The sequence below is a fragment of the Varanus komodoensis genome, unplaced genomic scaffold, assembly GCF_004798865.1.
Source record: "Varanus komodoensis strain SLA01 unplaced genomic scaffold, ASM479886v1 scaffold2, whole genome shotgun sequence".
Classification (NCBI taxonomy): Eukaryota; Metazoa; Chordata; class Lepidosauria; order Squamata; family Varanidae; genus Varanus; species Varanus komodoensis.
Window position 1 is genome coordinate 28,298,831 of NW_025335568.1, and position 19,363 is coordinate 28,318,193.

The following is a 19,363-nucleotide window of genomic DNA, read 5'->3' on the forward strand; positions in this document are numbered from 1 at the left end:
CCCAAATGCAAGGCCTTGCACTTATCCACATTGAACACCATCCTGTTGTCTCCTGCCCACTTCCATAGTCTGTCCAGATCCTTTTGGATCTGGAGTACCTGCTCCTCAGTTGTGGCCACTGCTCCAGTTTTAGTGTCGTCTGCGAGTGTCACCCCTTCTTCCATGTCGTTAATGAAAAGATTAAACAGGATCGGCCCCAGGACAGAGCCCTGGGGGACCCCATTTGTCACTGGCCGCCATCCCGATGATTCCCCGCTAATGGTTACCTTCTGCTTTCGGTCAGTCAACCATGCCCTAATCCACCGGACAGTGCTTTGGTGTATCCCAAAACTCCTCAGTTTCTCCACTAGGATATCATGGGGCACTTTGTCAAATGCCTTGCTGAAATCCAGGTATATCACATCCACTGCATCCCCTCCATCTAGCCATCACAAAACCTTGTCATAGAATTCCACAAGGTTCGTCTGGCAGGACCTGTTTTTGCGGAAGCCGTGTTCTGTGGCTGTCAGCCTCCCTTCCCTATCTAGCATCACTAGATCTCTCGCTATTATGAGCCTTTCCATTGTTTTTCCTACAATGGACGTAAGGCTAACCGGTCTATAATTCCCCATGTCCTTTCTACTACCCTTTTTGAAAATTGGGACCACTGATGCCACCCTCCAGTCCTCTGGAACTTCACCCGTTCTCCACGAGGTCTCAAAAATGGAGGCCAGCGGGCGTGTAACCCATAAGGGCCTGGCGCCTTTGTAATGTCCAATGCCCTGAGGAGCCCCTCGACTTCAAGGGGGGTGACTCTAATCTATGTCCCTAAGTCCCCAGCCTCATCTAATCTCCTATGCAGATATCCCCCGTCCTGCTTTGGGGAGAACACAGAGGCAAAATAGTGATTTAGCATCTGTGCCTGTTCCCTCATATCAGTCACTGGATCTCCTTCCTCCTTATTTAGTGGTCCCACCACTTGTCTCCCCTTCCTCTTCCTATTTACAAGCTGACAGAAGCCCTTTTTATTGCTCTTGATATTCTTGGCAAGTCTCAGCTTGTAATCAGCCTTAGCCTTGCGAAGAATCCTTCTGCAATGGGCCTCCTCCTCCCTGTATACCCTTTTGTCTATTTGCCCCAGTACCCATTTCCTACGGAGGTTCCTCTTTCGTCTAATCCCTCTAACCACCTCCTTTTGCATCCACGGCGGCACTCTCCTCCGCCTCCCCACCTTACTGACTAGAGGTATCGTCAAGGCTTGCGCCTCCAAAACCTCTCTTTTGAGTGCTATCCACCCCTCAACTCGCTTACCTTCCAGTAACCTATCCCAGGAGACTTTCCCCAGTCTGGCCTTCAGTTGGCCAAAGTTGGCCCTCTTGAAGTCCCAGCTTCTAGTGCTCGACCTGCTGCCCGTCTGCAGTCCCCGATCTCAAAGCAAGGGATGGAGTGATCACTCGCATCCAGAGCTCCCCTAATCTGTACTTCATCTATCAGCTCCTCCCTATTGGTCAAGACCAAGTCAAGGATGTTTCCCCCTTTGTCGCCTCTTGGACTCTGTGTGTGAAAAACCCTCCCTCTATAGCTTCTAGGAAGCGACGTGACCTGGCTGTCACCGCCGAGTGAGTCTCCCAAATAATATCCGGGAGATTGAAATCTCCCATAATTACTGTGTCTCTCCCCCGAGATATCCTTAGAATCTGACCTGTCAGGACATCATGCAGTGTCTCAAGTTGTCCTGGAGGGCGATAACATACCCCCACTGTCAGGTCTCTTTCCCTGTCAAAACCCCTAAGTTTCACCCAGACTGCCTCTACCGAATCCCCATCTTATTGCATTCTATCTCACTGCATCCTATCCCTTCCCTGACATATAAAGCCACGCCCCCACCTCTCTTTCCTTTTCTGTCCTTTCCAAAAAAGGTGTTACCCTTCTATGTTCACATTCCAGACTTGCCTTTCATCCCACCAAGTTTCTGTGATTCCCACCAGATCATACCCTCCTATTCCCAGGAGAGCTTTAAGCTCTTCCTGCTTATTACCCATGCTCCTAGCATTGGTGTACATGCACCTCAACTCCTTTCCACCGCTTCCTTCCTTGGAGTTTCCAGCCTCCTCCTTCCTCCCATCCTCCCTGATACCTGGCCCCTCTCTGTAGGAGTCCTGTCAGTCCCTGCAGTATCTCTAAAACCCTGCTCCCAGAGCCCTGATCCTCCCCTCACACTTGTCCAGTGCAGACACGTTACTGGGGGACCTGAACTCACCCCCCCGCCCCCGGCTCAGTTTAAAGTCTTCCGGACGAAGCTCACTAGAGCATCTCCAAAGGACCTTTTCCCCATCCTCGTGAGGTGTAACCCGTCCCTTGCCAGAAGTCCATTGGCAAGAAAACGAGTGCCGTGGTCGAGGAACCTGAAGCGTTCCTTCTGGCACCACACCCTAAGCCAGTCGTTCACCTTGGAGGCCCTCCTGTCCCTTCCTGGCCCAAATCCTCGGACAGGTAAGATTGACGAGAAGGCCACTTGGGCCTTCAGCTCCCTGAGTTTCTTCCCCAAGGCCTCAAAGTCCCTGGTGGTCCCAACCACACCCTACCTGGCCACATCGTTTGTGCCCACATGGATCACCAGGAGCAGCTGGTGACCCCCAGAGCGAACAAGACACTCCACTGTCCTTCACATGCTGGATGCGTGTGCCTGGCAGGCAGCAAACCTCCCTTGTCTCCAGGTTGGGGCGGCACACTGCCGCCTCAGTGCCCCTCAGCAGGGAGTCCCCAACAACAATCACCCGCCGCTGTGCCTTCCCGGTGCTGGTGGGCAGCCGTGCCCTGGCCCTTGCCTCTCCCGCAGCAGCCCCCTTGCCGCCTGATGTCCCAGGCTGGGGGTCCTGCTGGTCATCAGCCCCAGCCTCCCCAAGTGGAGAGAACCTGTTTCCCAGCTCCAGATTGGTGCCAGGAGAAGGAGGCGGCCGTGCTGGCCTCCTCCTCCTCCTGTGGGTGACATACCTCCATGTCGCCGCAGCTGCTCCTCCCGTGGTCTATCCCTCAACCCTCTGTCCAGAGGGGGGCTGCTCCAGGGGGGGGTGGGCCTGGAGAGCTCTCTCGGCACTCAGGCACCTCACCTCCTCTTCTAGCAGGGTCACCAGCTTGCACTGAGGGCAAGTGTATCCCTGCCTCTCCTGGGGGAGAAGGGCAAACATGTTGCAGCTCTCGCAGCGGACAGCAACACCCATGACTCCCGCCAAGGCCATCTCCTGGTCTGCCATCGGGATCCCTTCCGAGACCCTACCTTGGTCCCCTGCCTTGTTTCTCCTGCAGTTCCTCTCACTCGCCCAGTTCTCCCAGACGAAAACTCACTCGCACACACACACAAGGATAAAATAACTTAAATTTAAATTGGAAGAAAAACAAAGCACAGCACAAACAAACAATCAAACCTCTGTGTCTCAGGGAAGGGAGTCTCTGGACAGCCCGGGCCGCAGACAAGGGACGATGCCCCACCCCTCTGCTTCCTCCTGGCCGCTCTAGCCTCTCTGGCCCCGCCCCCTTCCTCTCTGCTGCTCCTGCCCTCCTGCTCCGCTGCCCAGCTCCTACCTTGCCTGCGCCAGTCCACTGGCCTCTCAGCACTCTCTCCCAGCCTGTGCCTCTGCTGCTCTGCCAAGAGGCCAGAGCCAAAAGCTTGAAACCGTGCCAGAAAAGGCTAGATGGGCATGTGGGTAAAGTGTGCGAAAAGGAAGCGGCCTTTGTTTGTTTATTTTCCTTTTCTCAACTAACTTATTTATTTGTTAATTCATACATGCTATGCCTCCAAGAAACCCAAAGCTCCTTGCAATTCTTCCCCTTTGTGTACCAAAAGATGCTGTTTAATTGCCATAAATAATGTGGGTGAGTTGTTTACAAGCTTGAGCTGGGTGTGTTATTAATCCGTACTGCTAGATGCTTGCCTTACAAAATCATAACTAAAATGTGACTGTCTCATTTACTGCATTATTCTTTAGATGTTACTAAATTAGTTCACATTTTTGTTTGTGAAGACATTCATTTATGTCTGCTATTCCTGCCTCTAGAATGTTCTTTAGATGGTTTGCTGACATGGTATCATGAGAAGCCACTTAATAGATTTTGTCATACTTTATAGATCCAAAGGCGGAAACGAGATTGTATATCATGGTGAATGATTTTGAATTTCATGTCTACAATCGGTCTGACCTTTATGGGCAACTTCAGGAATTATTTGGTTTAGATCCAACCATAATTCCTCCAAAGAAAGAGGATGAAAAAGCAAGAGAAAATGGGAGACAGCAAACACATACAAATCTTGAAAGGTATGGCTGTTTATTTACTTGAGCATTTTGGACTGTTTTATGATATTTTTCATTTTGCATTTTAATTCTCTTTCTTCTCTGAAGATTGTAAAGTTACATATTCTTTCTGTTCAAAGAATGTTTGAGCACAAACCCCTGTATTATAAGCTTCTGCACCACTTAAAACATGCTGGACCAATTTGATATCAAATATGGAATATAGTAAATAGCATGTCATGTTCAGTGAAGTTTGAACATGTACTTTATTATGTATATAACTATCTATTACAACTGGAGTATTATTTCTGAGCAATACCACCAGAATTCATTAATGTGCTCTGAAGCTGGTGTTTGTTTTAGTTTTTGGACATGACCTCTACCTAATTTTGAATTGTAAAATTGCACTCTTGCCCCAGTGGATAAGATTTAAGGGGCATGAGCCTAACCACCTAAGCTCTGTATTGTGCCTTCAGTTTATTTGAAGGTACTGAGGATGGGAGTATATAACAGGACCTTCTCCTTGTCTTTTTAGATATCAGGTTCTTCTGTTTAAATGCATATGTCTCCCTTTGATGACTTTGTTCTCTACTACTTGTTTTATATGGATCTTCCAGTATTTTTGATGTTTTGAATTGTTCCTACTTATATTTATTGTTTTATGAGGTTCATTCCTTGTCCAAGGATTCTATTGATAGAATAGGTGAAGCATTTTTGTAGCTAAAAAAATGAGAAAGTAAAAGGGGGTGGATGGGAGGTGATGCTCTCATCTTCTTCACTGAACTCCCTGAATATCAACTCCTGAGGGTTGAAAAACACATTTAAATGAGATGGACTGTAGTATGGGGTGGAGGGAGGGGGCTGGTTTTCCTTTGTCTCCACACCACAGGCCATTCTATTCAGCAGGGTCCTGCAGTTCTCAAGAGCAGTTTTTTAGTAGGCTGCCAAGGAGAGATGGGAGTGGGAAAGTAACTTTCCACTCTCCCTCCTTGTTATCACTTATTTTTCCCAAGTGAAGATGAAGTTAATATTGCAAAGATTGTGATAACCTAGCCAAACACTATAGCAATTTGTTAGAGACCTTGTAATTTTTCTTTTTTAAAAGGTTGTTGGAACTACCTGCCTCTGTTCTGATTTACCTTTTTTAGAGAAATTGTAAATGAAATCCAGCAGAGAGCATTTCCAGGGGAATAATGGACTAAGAGCTCTCTGGAGAGAAGTACCCAGTCAGGCACTTATGTGCAAACAGTTACTGTAAATTTTTGCTTAAATGAAATCTGAGAGAGTATGTTATAATATCTGAAATCATAATGAGTGCACCGATAGATCTTACTCATTATTTTAGCTTTCTTGTTGTTTGAGAGTACCCTTTGGAAATTGGATACCTACAGTATGCAAGACTTCAGAACCTTGCAGTGTGACCTTTTCAAGAATGGCCTCATTTTATTTTGCCTTTGTGAATATTTCAGCAAGGCAGTTTTGCTAGCTCTGGGCTGTTTCATGTTTGTATGCATTTAATCATAAATTCATTCCATCCCATTTCTGCATTAATCTGTTTTTAAATACTGTGCAAGCATTAGCATTTAAATACATTTCAAAATATATAATCTAAACCTATTTTTCTCTCAAAGTTCTTTTCCATAGGCACTCTGTTGGCTGGGGCATGCTGAAAGGCCTTTTTCTTTCTAAACTTGCATAGGATTGTACCATAAGTGTGCCTTACTTTCAAAATACCCATTTTAATACTCCCTTTGTGCTGGGAATACTGTTGGAACATTTGGAAAGCTGGTACATTACATTCCAGTCTGTACATTGTTGCAGTCCAGAACATACAGTATCTCAATTTCCAAAGACTGAACTCACTAAGCGTCCCTAGTGAGAACTGAAGAACACACATGCTGTTGAATTTAACAATGAATATTTGTGTGCAGATGTGTCTGTGCTGGGTCAGCAGTATGCTGAGCTGTGCTGGTTCAGCAGTATTCAGTATAGGGTATAAATCTCTGCCGTAGCAGTCTCTGGAAGGAGGGATTCTTAAATGACTGGTAATTTTAGGAGTATTTCGGAACAGCTATGGGGAACCATCTAATTTCACTGTATTTAACTTCATAAAAATGCCCATGCTAAGTAGATATCTTACTGCCAAGGACAATGTAAGCTCTGATACAATATTCATTTTAGTGGTGGAAACAGACCCATGATACACAAAAACCCAACCTGGATCTATAAAGGTCTATGTGTACATCAGACTTTCTGTAGTTGTAACTAACTATATCATGATTAGATTGTCATGGAGTTATATTCATTATTAATAAAATGATTGGTTTCTATCTTGCATGCATTTTTTTAAATTTAAAAGCTGCTGTACTGCCCTGAGGCAAAGTTAATATACTTTGAATGTGATTTTAAGTGTATTTTGTGGAATTCTATTTCAGTATAAAACTTATATGGCTGGTCATATGAGGTGTACCTTTGTCATATTCATTATATAAATTTAATTCACTTTCCTCCTCAGTGTCAAAGCAAAAAGTGAATCTCATGACCCTTCCTCATCATGGAGATCTCTTATTCCTGTAATCAAAGTCAATGTTAGCACAGTAAGTAAAATACATTCTGTTTGAATTTTACCTTAATTTTTCTATGTGGTTTGAAGACCACTTACTACAGCAGTAATGATATTTCATTTTGGTCTAAGAAAAATGTATTTGGTAGTACTTAATAAATTTATCTTTAGGTTTAATACATGGTTTCCTTAAAGTTCTAGATAAAGCCTTTCAGAAATGGATTTCTTCATACTAGAACATTTAGGAAGGAACTAGATATTGTGAAGAGTGTGAGGCTGTTGCTAGAAACAGCAATTCTTTGTTCCATTTATTGGGTCTTGCTCCATGTCACTGGTTGCTGATTCTTTTACCTTGTTGGCTCTTGCCCTGCTTCTCTGTCGCTGCCTGCAAGGGCAAAGAACATCATAGGATGATGGCGTTGCCTGTTGAATATCCATACACCTTAGCCAGGAAAAAAGAACAATGTTGCTTTCAATGAAACCTTTTGTATTCTGAACATTTAACTCAGATTACAGCTTGCAGAATGCAAGAAATGAAACTCATAGCCCTCCCACCCCAAGTTTTTTCCCGAATTACTGAGTAAGTCACTTGTCACAAATGACTTTGTGAAAATATAATTCTAATCTTGTTTTATTTATTGTTTTATGTACAAGCACCTTTCCTTTTTCAATTGCATCTATCCTTAGGTAAACAATATGTAATCATTTTGTTTGTGATTGTAGTAGTGCATGTATAAACTCCTTGGCTGTTCTCAGTATATGTAACATTAATGAGCTTTTCAAGAACTTGTTTGAGAATGATGTTCATGACAATTAATTAAAACCTAATGTGCAATTTATTTTCTCTGAAATTAGGGTCGTTTAGCTTTTGGAAATCATTATCAGCCACAGACCCTCTGTATTAACTTTGATGATGCTTTTTTAACTTACACCACAAAACCACCTTCAAGTCACCTTGATCAATTTATGCACATTGTGAAAGGAAAACTGGAAAATGTGAGGGTTATGTTGGTTCCTAGTCCAAGATACGTTGGACTTCAAAATGATGAGTAAGTGCAGGTTAAGGATCAGTTTGTTTTGAATATGCTTATGTATTCTAATATGTATTCAGTGTTGATTTGCAGACACTTGACACAAAGTGCTACTGCATACCCTCAAATATCTTGCAGATTTTACCTGTACCTTTTAATTTATGATTTTAATGCATGGGATAGCCAATACTAATGGAAGAAAAAGCATTAGTAGCTCACAGTTCACTGATGAGCTTCTATCATGTTCTTGGTTATTATGTATTTTGGAAACTATTAGAATTTGTTGTGATATTTCCTGGTAGTGGGGACAAGAAAAAAAAATGACTTTTTGATTTGGAAATAATGTAATCCTGTGTATACAGATTTGTAAAGGGTTATAGTGAAGTCCTACCCCAGCCTCTCATTGACATTGAACTGTTGTTTGACTGGATAAAATCACTGCAGAATTACTTTCTAGCAGTGCAATCCTGTACATGTCTACTTAAAAGTAAGTCTTATGGAATTGAGTGGGACTTACTTCAGTGTGAATGCACATGGGATTGCAGCATATGCTACTCGGAAATTGCACTCATTTCTCTATGTTGTGCTCTAAAGGACAGTTTATTTTTTTTATTTATTTATTTATTTATTTATTTATTAATTAAAACATTTCTATGCCGCCCCATTCGCTGAAGCCTCAGGGCGGCTCACAACACAACATTAAAATATAATACATACAACAAATAACAGTATAAAATAAGTCACCCTGGCCAGATAAAATAAGCATATAATATTAACAATTAAAATGACGTTTAAATAAAAAGGTCTTCGCCTGGCACTGAAAAACAAATAACGACGGTGCCAGGTGGACCTCTCTGGGGAGCGCATTCCATAGATTGGGCGCCACCGCAGAGAAAGCCCTCCTCCGAGTACCTACCCTCCTAATTTCTTTCACGGAGGGTTCCCGGAGAAGGGCCTCTCCCGCAGATATCAAGGGGCGGGCGAGCGTATATGGATGTAAGCGCTCCTTCAGGTAACCAGAACCCAAGCCGTTTAGGGCTTTATAGATCATCACCAACACCTTGAATTGGGCCCGGACTTCAATAGGAAGCCAGTGAAGCTGACAGAGGACTGGAGTCATGTGAACATAACGCCCAGTCCCCGTCAGCAGCCTGGCAGCTCTATTTTGAACCAATTGAAGTATCGGGACCGTCTTCAAGGGTAGCCCCATGTACTGAGAAGATTTATTCTGAAATTGCCATGTATTGTTTCAGCAAGGCCATATCCAAGGACAATTATCATATATAGTTTAATTAATATAGAGATGGCTTAAACTTGTGTATTTGGTAGAAATTAATGGCTACAAAAGACATAAAATAATGGAATATATGTCCTTCTAGCTATAAAATAGAGATAGTTTCAAAGTAATATTGTTTTGCTTCTTATATATGGACTTGTTATATTATTGGTCTAATTACTGAAGATGATCCGTCCCTATAGGCCTGGATTCTATTTTAACAGCAAAACCATTAACAAAGGAAGAATGAAATATAGGGCAAGGATAAAGCAACTTTTTAAAAGAAAGGGAAGTAAAGTTTTCCGCAAGAAAAACAGATTCAAATATTAGGCTTTTGCCATTTAAAGTTGACTTAAAATTGGGTTACTGTGTGTTGAAAATAATTTTAGCTAGCTATTTCAGTTTGTACTATTGTTATCAGAGTTCTAAAGTAATCTGCTGTGATTGCAAAGGATATAAAAGGTTTTGATTTGATGGGAATAAACAGTACACATTTTGCTGGTCTATAACATTTTAGTTGTAGTGTTTTTATAACATTTTAGTATTGATCAAATCAGATAAAATGTTCTAAATTAGTACAAGGTTGAGAATAGTACAGAGGAAAATGTAGATTTTTATACCACTTAGGAAAGTTATTGTAAGCTTTTAGTAGAATTGACTTAGAAAGATGGGGGTGGGGGAAGTTTCTCTGTTGCATGATAGTACTTCTTTTAGAGCTTGCCAGCACATTCCAGTGTATGTATACATAAATGACTCAACAACAAACCTGTACAGTGTCATTTTTCATTTCTACCTATTTTGGTTTTTCTTCTATAACAGACCACCAAGATTAATGGGAGAAGGTTTTGTTGTGATGCAGTCAAATGATGTTGATATCTACTATTACATGGATGAGCCAGGTAAATACTAAACTCCTGGGTTATGGTTAATTTCAGCTGAAGGTGCTTAGTCCCTGTATAGCAAATAGTTACTTTGGCGGCATTTTTAGATTGAAAGATAAATGAACATGGGAAAGAGTTCAGTCCCAGCCTCATAGGATCTCTACTGCAGTGCAGTCCTACTTATCTGCTACTGCAGAGAGAGGAATAAATGGTCAGTTTTCACAGTACTAGAAAGTAAACCGTGGGATCCCTAGGAATACGTATGAGTGCTTTTTGTTGATCTGGTGAGCAGTGACATGGTCAAGTTTGCTAATGGTACTTGATTATTTAAGGTGGTTAAAACAAAAAAGGAACTGCAAAGTGTTCCAAAATGATTGCTTGAGATTTGGAGAATGGGAATCAAAATGGTAAATGTGGTTCAGTGCAGACAAGTGAAAAATACATATGGGGGCAGAAAAATCCCAACTTCATGTATATGTTGATGGGATCTGAGGTAATAATGACTGACCAAGAAGACATCTTGTGTTTGTGGTGAACAGCTCAATTAAAATCCCAGCCTAGTGTGCAACTGCTGAAAAAAGGCAAACTCTATATGCTTTCAAAGGGGATTAGATAACTTGATAAAAAGTAGCTGCTAGTTATTGCCATGTGCTACTTCCAGTTGGAAGCAGTATGTCTCTTGAGAGTGAGAAAGACAGTTGCTCTTTGCATGCATTCCCAAGAACTTCTGACTGGGACTCAAAGGAGTAGGATGAGATGCTGGAATGTGGGCTAATTCCAGACACTGAGAAGAGAGAAGCGGAGACATCCCCAGATGCTCAGGTAGCCTCGGAGAATAACCAAGGTGTACAATTATAGAGAGGAGGCTTGGAACAGGGGAGTTTCTCAGAGACAGATGGTATGGGTATGTTTTTCAACCTATGACATGACATCAGCAGAGGAGGGCAGTCCAATTATAGGATCAAGGTGCAAAGAGGAGGAGTACTTGTTTTCAGAAAGCCTCTCCCAAAAGGAAGGGACTCAAACATACTCATAAGAAGAGTTCCTAGAAGTAAATACTATACTGGGTTTTGTGAATCACTCTGTGCATGCTCAGATATTCATTCTGTTTGTGCTTCTGGAAAACACTTCGGTCAATCGAGAATGTTTTGTAAGTGCTTAGTGTTCTGTGGCTTTGAATGTATGAAGGGAGAAAACCTAGCTCACATCATCTGTGTACACCAGTTCGGGGGAACATGGATGGAAGGGTACCATTACACTCATGTCCTGCTTGTGACACTCCTGTGGGCAGCTGCTTGGCTATTATGTGAGTAGAAATCTGGACTAGACAGAGCTTTTTCTCATTTAGTGCATTTTTCTTATCTTCTTGTGATATGCATATTAATTGTTCTAATTAGAAATATTCTACATGACACCTTCTATGAATATTTATTACTGAAAAATATTTTTGCTGTTTTCTAAAATAAAGGTCTGGTACCAGAAGAAACCGAGGAAAATAATGAGGGAGAAACCAGTAATGAAGATAGTAAATTGCAAGACCTGCCACCATGTTGGGGATTAGATATAGTTTGTGGCAAAGGAACAGATTTCAACTATGGTCCATGGGCTGACAGGCAAAGGTACTGTGATGATGATGACGACGACGATGATTTTACTATTGCTACTGTAAAAGGTGGCATATATTATCAATGTTTTCCTTAGAATTGTTGTGATTGCTTTAATGTGGCTGGAGTTTAAGGAGAAACCACCTCAGTTTCTTTAACATTTTGTTTTCATATTGGTTTCACATTATCTGTCTCAGAACAAATAGTAAATTATGCTTTCTGTAAAATCCCTACACTTATTAATTTATCTGCATGTTCAGAGTCAAGATGTTTGCCCAGAGATGAGGCAAGTGCCTTTCTTACAACCTTGATAGGCAAGACTGCCTCTTCTAATGGTTTTGGTTACTAAGGGTTCATTAGCTCTTATAACTGCCTAAGGATTTTACTATACGTATATAGTAAAATATTTATATTTTTATAATATAAACATTTTTAAAATTGTAAGGCAATTTTGGTAAAGGGCTGAGTCCTGTAGTGTAAAACTCAGTTCATCTAACTGTAAGGAACTTTAAGACTTCTTGCCTCCCTAGATGTTATGTTATGCTGGTGCCATGTTGAAAGAAAATAGTCTGGCTTTTCAAAAGCAAGTAGTGTTTCAGAACTTGGAGTCTGGTCCTACAGTTACTATACTTGGGTTGGAGATGAAAAAGGGGTGGCAGCAGCAGCAGTGCTCCACTGTAGCCCTGGCAGGCCAGTTCAGTGGAGCAGGCTCTAGAAACTTTTTCTCTAAGTTAAGCAACTTCATTTGAGGCTCTATTGAATAAGGTAGGGATAGTAGGTGGTGTGCACTTAGGCTTTGCAGTTCTTTGCTGTCCCATTTAGGAAAATAGATATGAAGTGAGAACAGTTGTAGACGACAGGGAAGCCTTAAGGAGAAATGGTTCTGTACATAAGGGGGTGGAAATTGTAGAGTTTCACAGTACTCTGTTTGCATGAAAAATCTTTTTCTCTTGTAATTTTTAAATTAATCACAAATAGGGAAAAAGAAGGCTTGGAACACCAGATAACATTAAAACAAGAGGGAAACCAATGTGAGGAAAGTGGGTTGTGTTGTAGACACATGAAAGAACAACGATGTACATTAAAGTGATGGCTACTGAGCATATGTCTGAAGAAAAGCTGATTCGAAGTTTTCATATTTGTCGTCTTTATGCTCACAGCAATACATATTCAAATCAAATAGAAATAAGGAGTGCCAGTCATCAATACATTATTGCTCATAACAAACAGACTGCTGGTCTGGGCAGACTTGGCAAGCCAATTAAGTCTTCCTGGAGCTTTCAAACACCATTGTGTTTTCAACTTGGTCAGCAGTATCTGCCCAGATTATTTTGTGAGGGTTTATATTTTATGGGCCATTGGATATCCTGTAGGAATGCCATTATATTTATAATGTAGCATTATATTGGCTATTAGCTGTAACTTCTGTAATAACCTTACAAAATCAATTCTCTAAAAGTGAGAATTGTTTCAATCTTCATGTTATTATTATACATTAAATTTCTAAACTAATTAGATCTTTATGTTTTAAGATATGTCTGAAACATAATTTCACTGAAAATTTCACTTTAGCCTTTTCAAAGTGTAAGATGTTCAACAGTATAACATAGCAGAGGTATTTTTTCATATACCATATTTTTCTGTCTATAAGATGCCCCCCCCATGTATAGGATGCCCCCCACTTTTCCTACCCTTCTCCAGCAAGCAAGCTGCTGCCACCTGTGCATGCCACCCCCCCACCTGCACTCGCGGCCCCCCCGTGCCAGTCTCCTCCCCCCACGTGCCCGCGGCTCCCCGTGTGTAAGACGCACCTTCATTTTTAAGTAAATGTTTTTAAGAAAAAGTAGCGTCTTATACACGGAAAAATACAGTATCTGTTTCTTGTGTGTTCTTTAAAATGCATGAAAGAGAATAGTATTTAGAAAACTAAGGTTTCTTTCAAGATCACTAACTCCATTAACCTTTTTTTTTTTTTTTTTTTTAAGGGACTGTTTGTGGAAATTCTTTTTCCCACCAGATTACCAAGTCATGAAAGTTTCAGAAATACCACAACCTGGAAAGCCAAGGCAGATCCTTGCTTTTGAGCTACGTATGAATATAATTGCAGATGCCACTATTGATTTACTCTTCACAAAAAACAGGGTAAATAATAAAGACATATTGGGTCATTATGTTTTACACATTTCTAGTGATATTTTTTTTTAGTCTAAATGACTTTTCTTCATTTCCCAGTCCATATATTTGTGTATGTATAGATAGATATTCTTGATTACCTTGTCTCCAGCCAGTATCTTTTTCTTGTTACTACATGAAACAAATGTGTAACAGTATGTTACATTTTAACCTTTTTCTACTAATAATAGCTGCACCCATCTACTTTCCTTGAGTTCACTTATATCCTGAGTGATTAAAGCTTTTCATTGAAATAGTAGGAAGCTGCCACGCTATGGAGAAAATGGATAACTACTACATTCAGCATTTTCTTAATTGAAAATAATTTATTTATATAGCTGCTATCTATTCCTCTGCTGATGTCCTCAAAGAAATACTTATACAGAACGTGACATTTTTCTTCAACTTTATTGCATTTCTTAAGTTTCTAATTGTTATCAAATTTTTAATTAATTATGGGGTGCTAACTCCTTTATGAGAAATCTTTTAGTTTAAACTGGAAGATGATAGCTTGAGATAAGATAAAGTCTTAATGCAAATACTTGATATAATATCTCATTTTCACTGGCAGGAGACTAATGCTGTACATGTAAATGTTGGAGCAGGCTCTTATTTGGAAATAAATATTCCTATGACTGTGGCTGAAAATGGTAGGTTGAGACTAAAATTATTTAATGGTTCACAGGGGAAACTAGAGAACAACCCCCTCCCCCACGCACTTGTGGAAGCATTGCTTTATAAGACAACATTTGTTAGGACTGAATGAGTCATTCATTACTAAATGTTCAAGATGTTTCTCATTAAAAATGTATACTGGTTAAGGTAAACAGTTTGCATTCAGCATTAAAAAGTGATCTTACATATTTTCTATCATTCCTTCAAGATTGGAATTAAATTAATGTTAATTTAGCAGGCTACTGTCTACCTATGAAGACTGGATACATCATTTTTACATAGATGTAAGAGAACTGGAACATTGAAGCACTATCATGTTTAAAGTTCTGAAAGGATAAATTATAGGCTTAGATAGGTCATTCTGTGATATGTTTATAAGGATGGATCCTTCTGTCTTTTGTGAACAGAAGGTCTCCATTCATGAAAAACACCTCTGCCTGATTTTCAGGCATTCCCCCCCCCCCACTATCATTTCATTTAGTAGGCTTCCTCATTTTTCTTCATAAATTTTTACAAGACCTAGAGGGGCTGTCATGGAAAAAGGGAGTTTGAGAAAGCTTGCTTCCATCTGCCAAATTACATGCATTTAAATCCTTTTGTAGACATTTGTGTTGTGGGTATATGTTAATATTCTTGTATTTCCTAGAATTCCCTAGATATGGAAAGCTGTACTGTATACCACCACCTGTGTAAGCTGGAGGATTTTATTTTACTTATTTCTTACTTGTAGGCTTTTTAGTTGGTTGGCCACTATGTGAACAGAACGTTGAACTGTGAACAGAATGTTGAACCAGTATTGCTGTTCTTTTGTTCCTGTAGTATAATTGTCAGTTACTTCCTTAAGCAAATGGATGGCTCAAAATCTCTACTTTGAATTGGTTCTGATTGTGCTGTGTAGTTACCCCTAAGAGACAGGGTTAACCAGAATTTTTTTTTAGTAGTAATCTTGAAGATAGATAGTACAATGTCAACTATTTTCTTTTGTTCTGCTTCTAGGTTATTCTCCTACAATTAAAGGACAGCTTTTACACATAGATGCTACCAGCAGTATGCAGTTCAGAACCCTCTTAGAAGCAGAAATGTTAGCTGTAAGTATTATTCATAAGTACCACAATGATTTCTACTGTATTTTTAATAAGGTACTTGACTGTAAGGTATAATTGCAGCAGCAAAATGGGATTTGTGGCATGTACAATCTTCACAAACATCAACAAGAGTACAAACCATCAGATAAAATAATAAAATATAAAACAATACTGTCATATTCCAGTTAAGCTGGAATAAATTATTTTAAGTGGTTTCCTTCATTAGTGTGTAGATTCTAAGCTGCTGTATTTTGCACCAGCTTGAGCAGTCTTCAAGAACAAACTCACTGTACTTCATAATTCACGCCTATTCTGTGTATATCTTAACATCTTTTTGAATGCTTCAGAATACTAAAAACCAAGAAAAATTCTTTTCATTACAATATTTGTAAAAGTGTTCATGTAAAATTATCATACAATCAGTTTATAGAGGAACTAAGACCCAGACCAACTCTGTGTAAAAGCCCCAACTGGCACTTCAGGTATCGCTGGTAACTCTAGAAGCGTTTGCCATTTGACCCAGATCTCCTTATCTGTCCATTTTCTCCAGCTCAATAGCTCACAATGGGCCTGCATTAAGTTTTGCTCCAGTTCTACTGTTTTTATGGCATTTCTGCCACCCATTATTCAAGATCCTTCATTTTCTCCTACTGTCTAGTCAATAGCATCACTCTGGCTCTTGCACTGCCCTGGCACTTTCTTGATTCTCTTTCTGTTTCATTTTCAAAGTTTCTTCTGTCCTTACACATTTTTGCCAGTTTCCTTACCCTGCTCTAGACTTTTTGCCACCATAGCTCCCTGTCATCACTGCCTGTCTTTCAGCTTAGACATCTGTTTGATTTACCTTTTTCTTCTCTTAAATTTCTTTGTGGGGTCTTTCCCCCCTTCCTTTGGGTTTACTTACCCCTTAAAGGCCAGACAAATGTGATATAATGCAACATACCTATGTGATTTCCCATATAGACCTCATAGCAAGGTTTGGGGAGGAAATGTAGAAAACCTGAAGGGAGAACAAGATTGAACTCCCCTATTATTCAGTCTTCATAACAGCCGCAACACAAAACAATGAGAGATTCAGATCATGAACCTCATATACCAGGTTAGTTTTACCCTTAGTTTAACTGCCTCTTCTCAGTTAGGTTGGCTACCTTACCCACATCTTCTTTCCTGGTTTTTGAGTCAGTATAAAATATAGCCACAGGCACATAAACTGCATTCTTCCTGTGCTGTCTAAACGTTCCAAGACATCACATCCATCCAACTAGTACATGCAAGAGGCATATAGAATGATATTTTAAAAGAACTGTGGGGTTTTTAAAAAAGTGAAAAGACTCAAGACTGAATGATCCCCTAATGTTTTTGTGATGAAATCAGGGGATAAACAATGTAATTTTAATACGTTTTCAAAGGTTTTTAAATTCACTTTTTACTGAAAGAATTAAAAGTTAATATACAAAGTTTTTTATTCACCTAAGCAGGGTAATTTTAATGTACTCACCAATTATATGTCTTTAATCTTTGTTTTTAGCCATACATAGTAAAGTATGAGTGAGTAATGGTGCTTGTGTGTTTTGTTCAGTTTCACATTAATGCCTGCTATCCGCGGATATGGAATATGCCACAGGTATGGCAGTGTGAAGTAGAAGTTTACAAGGCAACCTACCATTTCATCTTTGCTCAAAAAAGCTTCTTTACAGGTATTTTCTATTTCTGTGTAATACAAACTTGCACATTTTTCAAATTGTACCACCGTCCTTGCGGGGTATGTTTGTATAGGTGTACTTACTAAATTCATTCAGTGTTGCTTTAGTCATCAGACTTATCTAAAGAAATGTTTTTAATAACAAGAGCATATAGTATATAGACAGTTGAATAGCAAGAAGGTTTTAGTGTACTTGTTATCAAAATGATGTATTTCTCACAGAAATTGATCAGTTCCATTGTCTTTATATGACTTTTATACTAAACTAAAATATTGAAAGATCTCTGCTTTTTGCAAACTGACCTCCTCCGCATTCCTTTAAGATAGCAAAACTTGTGTTAAGTGGCAGATTTCTTTATTTTTCTAGCCTGTCCCAAAATTCCAGCTTATTGCATGAGCAAACTGACATTTGTCACAGTGATAGTTTACTTGTTGATCCTTGTGAGTGCAGAAGCCCCTCTATTCATTTGAATGGCAAGTCTGGAGCCAACCTTACTTTGATAGTTGTACAACTCATTTCAGAGAAGCTTTTGGAAATTGGGTGGCTAAAACTAAATATATTGAAAGTAAAGAATATGCCTAGAAGTTCCAACAAAATTTTACCTGCTTTTGCAAAGTTTTAGGATTTTGAAATATTTAAATCCTTAGAATTAAATCTTGTGATAGCTTGTTCAAATGGATTATTTATTCTCTTTGGAAATGTATTTATTCACAGCTGTAGTTAAATTAATCTTATGCAAAATTGACTTTTTATAGCCAGTGTGATTACTAAAGAAGTAAAATCTTTGAGAGTCAGCTAAACTATGTTTGGGATTGAAGTCTAAAACAACAGAAATTGACCCATATACTGGCAGTCCCTGGGTTACAAACAAGTTTCTTCCCAGGGAAAATGGAAATTCATCTTTGGGTCGAATTTGTATGTAAGTTGGATCACATTTGATCTGCCCCCCACATTCATTGAAGGTTAGGGTTTTAGGACACCTGTGAAGGTGGAAAAAACATGGATATCTCTGCCCGAATTCACGAGTGCCACCTCTTTGCAGCAAAGAAGTGCCAGAGAGATTTTCAGATGGGTGGGGAAGAAAGGCATGCTTTGGAGACCTCCCTCTCCAATTGTTTTGCTTCCACTCTCTCTATGGTGATGCTTTGGAGACCTTCCCTCTATCCCCTTCCATTTCCTCTTTTTCTGTGGTAATGATGATTTTGTACAATAATTTGTTAAAATGAATAGGCTTTATTGCAGTTTGTTCATATGGGTTATTCATATTTCAGATGTTCATAACTCGACTGCCTTTGTTTACTGCCTCACTTGAGTGAGGATGTCGAGTGAAATGTCCTTTAAACACAGGGAGACTTACTTCTGTGTAAAAATGATACAGTTATGCTATTAGAAGTGCAACAGTTATTATTTTCTAGTGTGGGAGAGACTGTGCACAGAGTAGTAAAACTTGACATGCTTACCTTTCTTGCTATTGTTACATAACCAAATATTTGGGATTAAAGAACAGAGAAAAGGGGTTATGGAAATTTAAATTGCAGTTGGAATTTTGTTACTGAATTTTGTAATCAGAAATGCTGAAGGTGCTGTCTTTGAATCGAACAAAATGTAATCAGTTTAATAAATGAGCCTCTTTTCCCAGCCTGCAGAAATCTGTCCTGTTTATTTTTAGATTTGATTGAGGATTGGTGCAGTGACAGTGCTCCTGATATCTTCTCATTTGTGCCCTATTCATGGAATTTTAAAGTCATGTTTCATCAGTTTGAAATGATTTGGGCAGCAAATCAGCACAATTGGATAGATTGTTCCACAAAGCAACAGGAAAATGGTGAGAACTATAAATTTTAAACCAGCTACTATATTTCATTCCTCTAACTAGGAGTAATGTATGCTTTTCAAAAACAAATGCCATATTACCTGAGGATAATCTATAGTTTTTTTATTATTTGGAAGACCATGTGGAACAGTTTGTGTGGCGAGGGGGCTAAAACGGGGAGAAGGATACCCAGTGTAAAAAGAGAAGTGAGGATAAGTGTTGGGTTTTGCCTTTTTTGCTATATATAATCAAGGCGGCTCCATACAAAATAGTGATTACTAATAATGGCTTT

The 19,363-nt window shown here is 39.7% G+C and overlaps 1 protein-coding gene across 7 annotated transcripts in view; it reads left to right on the plus strand.

The window, feature by feature from the left end:
* The window catches only part of KIAA1109 (KIAA1109 ortholog), a 109,488-nt gene that overhangs the window by 17,520 nt on the left and 72,605 nt on the right, over positions 1 to 19,363 (plus strand). For 6 of the 7 annotated variants that reach the window (XM_044429283.1, XM_044429288.1, XM_044429286.1 and 3 more), the window contains 10 exons: positions 4,106 to 4,292; positions 6,784 to 6,865; positions 7,687 to 7,880; positions 9,958 to 10,037; positions 11,488 to 11,638; positions 13,609 to 13,765; positions 14,367 to 14,445; positions 15,467 to 15,558; positions 17,135 to 17,252; positions 18,928 to 19,083. In XM_044429283.1, the coding sequence (XP_044285218.1) occupies positions 4,106 to 4,292; positions 6,784 to 6,865; positions 7,687 to 7,880; positions 9,958 to 10,037; positions 11,488 to 11,638; positions 13,609 to 13,765; positions 14,367 to 14,445; positions 15,467 to 15,558; positions 17,135 to 17,252; positions 18,928 to 19,083 (1,296 nt within the window). Of the gene's footprint in view, positions 1 to 4,105; positions 4,293 to 6,783; positions 6,866 to 7,686; positions 7,881 to 9,957; positions 10,038 to 11,487; positions 11,639 to 13,608; positions 13,766 to 14,366; positions 14,446 to 15,466; positions 15,559 to 17,134; positions 17,253 to 18,927; positions 19,084 to 19,363 lie in introns of those variants that run through there. The other variant, XM_044429290.1, reaches the window with a different exon arrangement.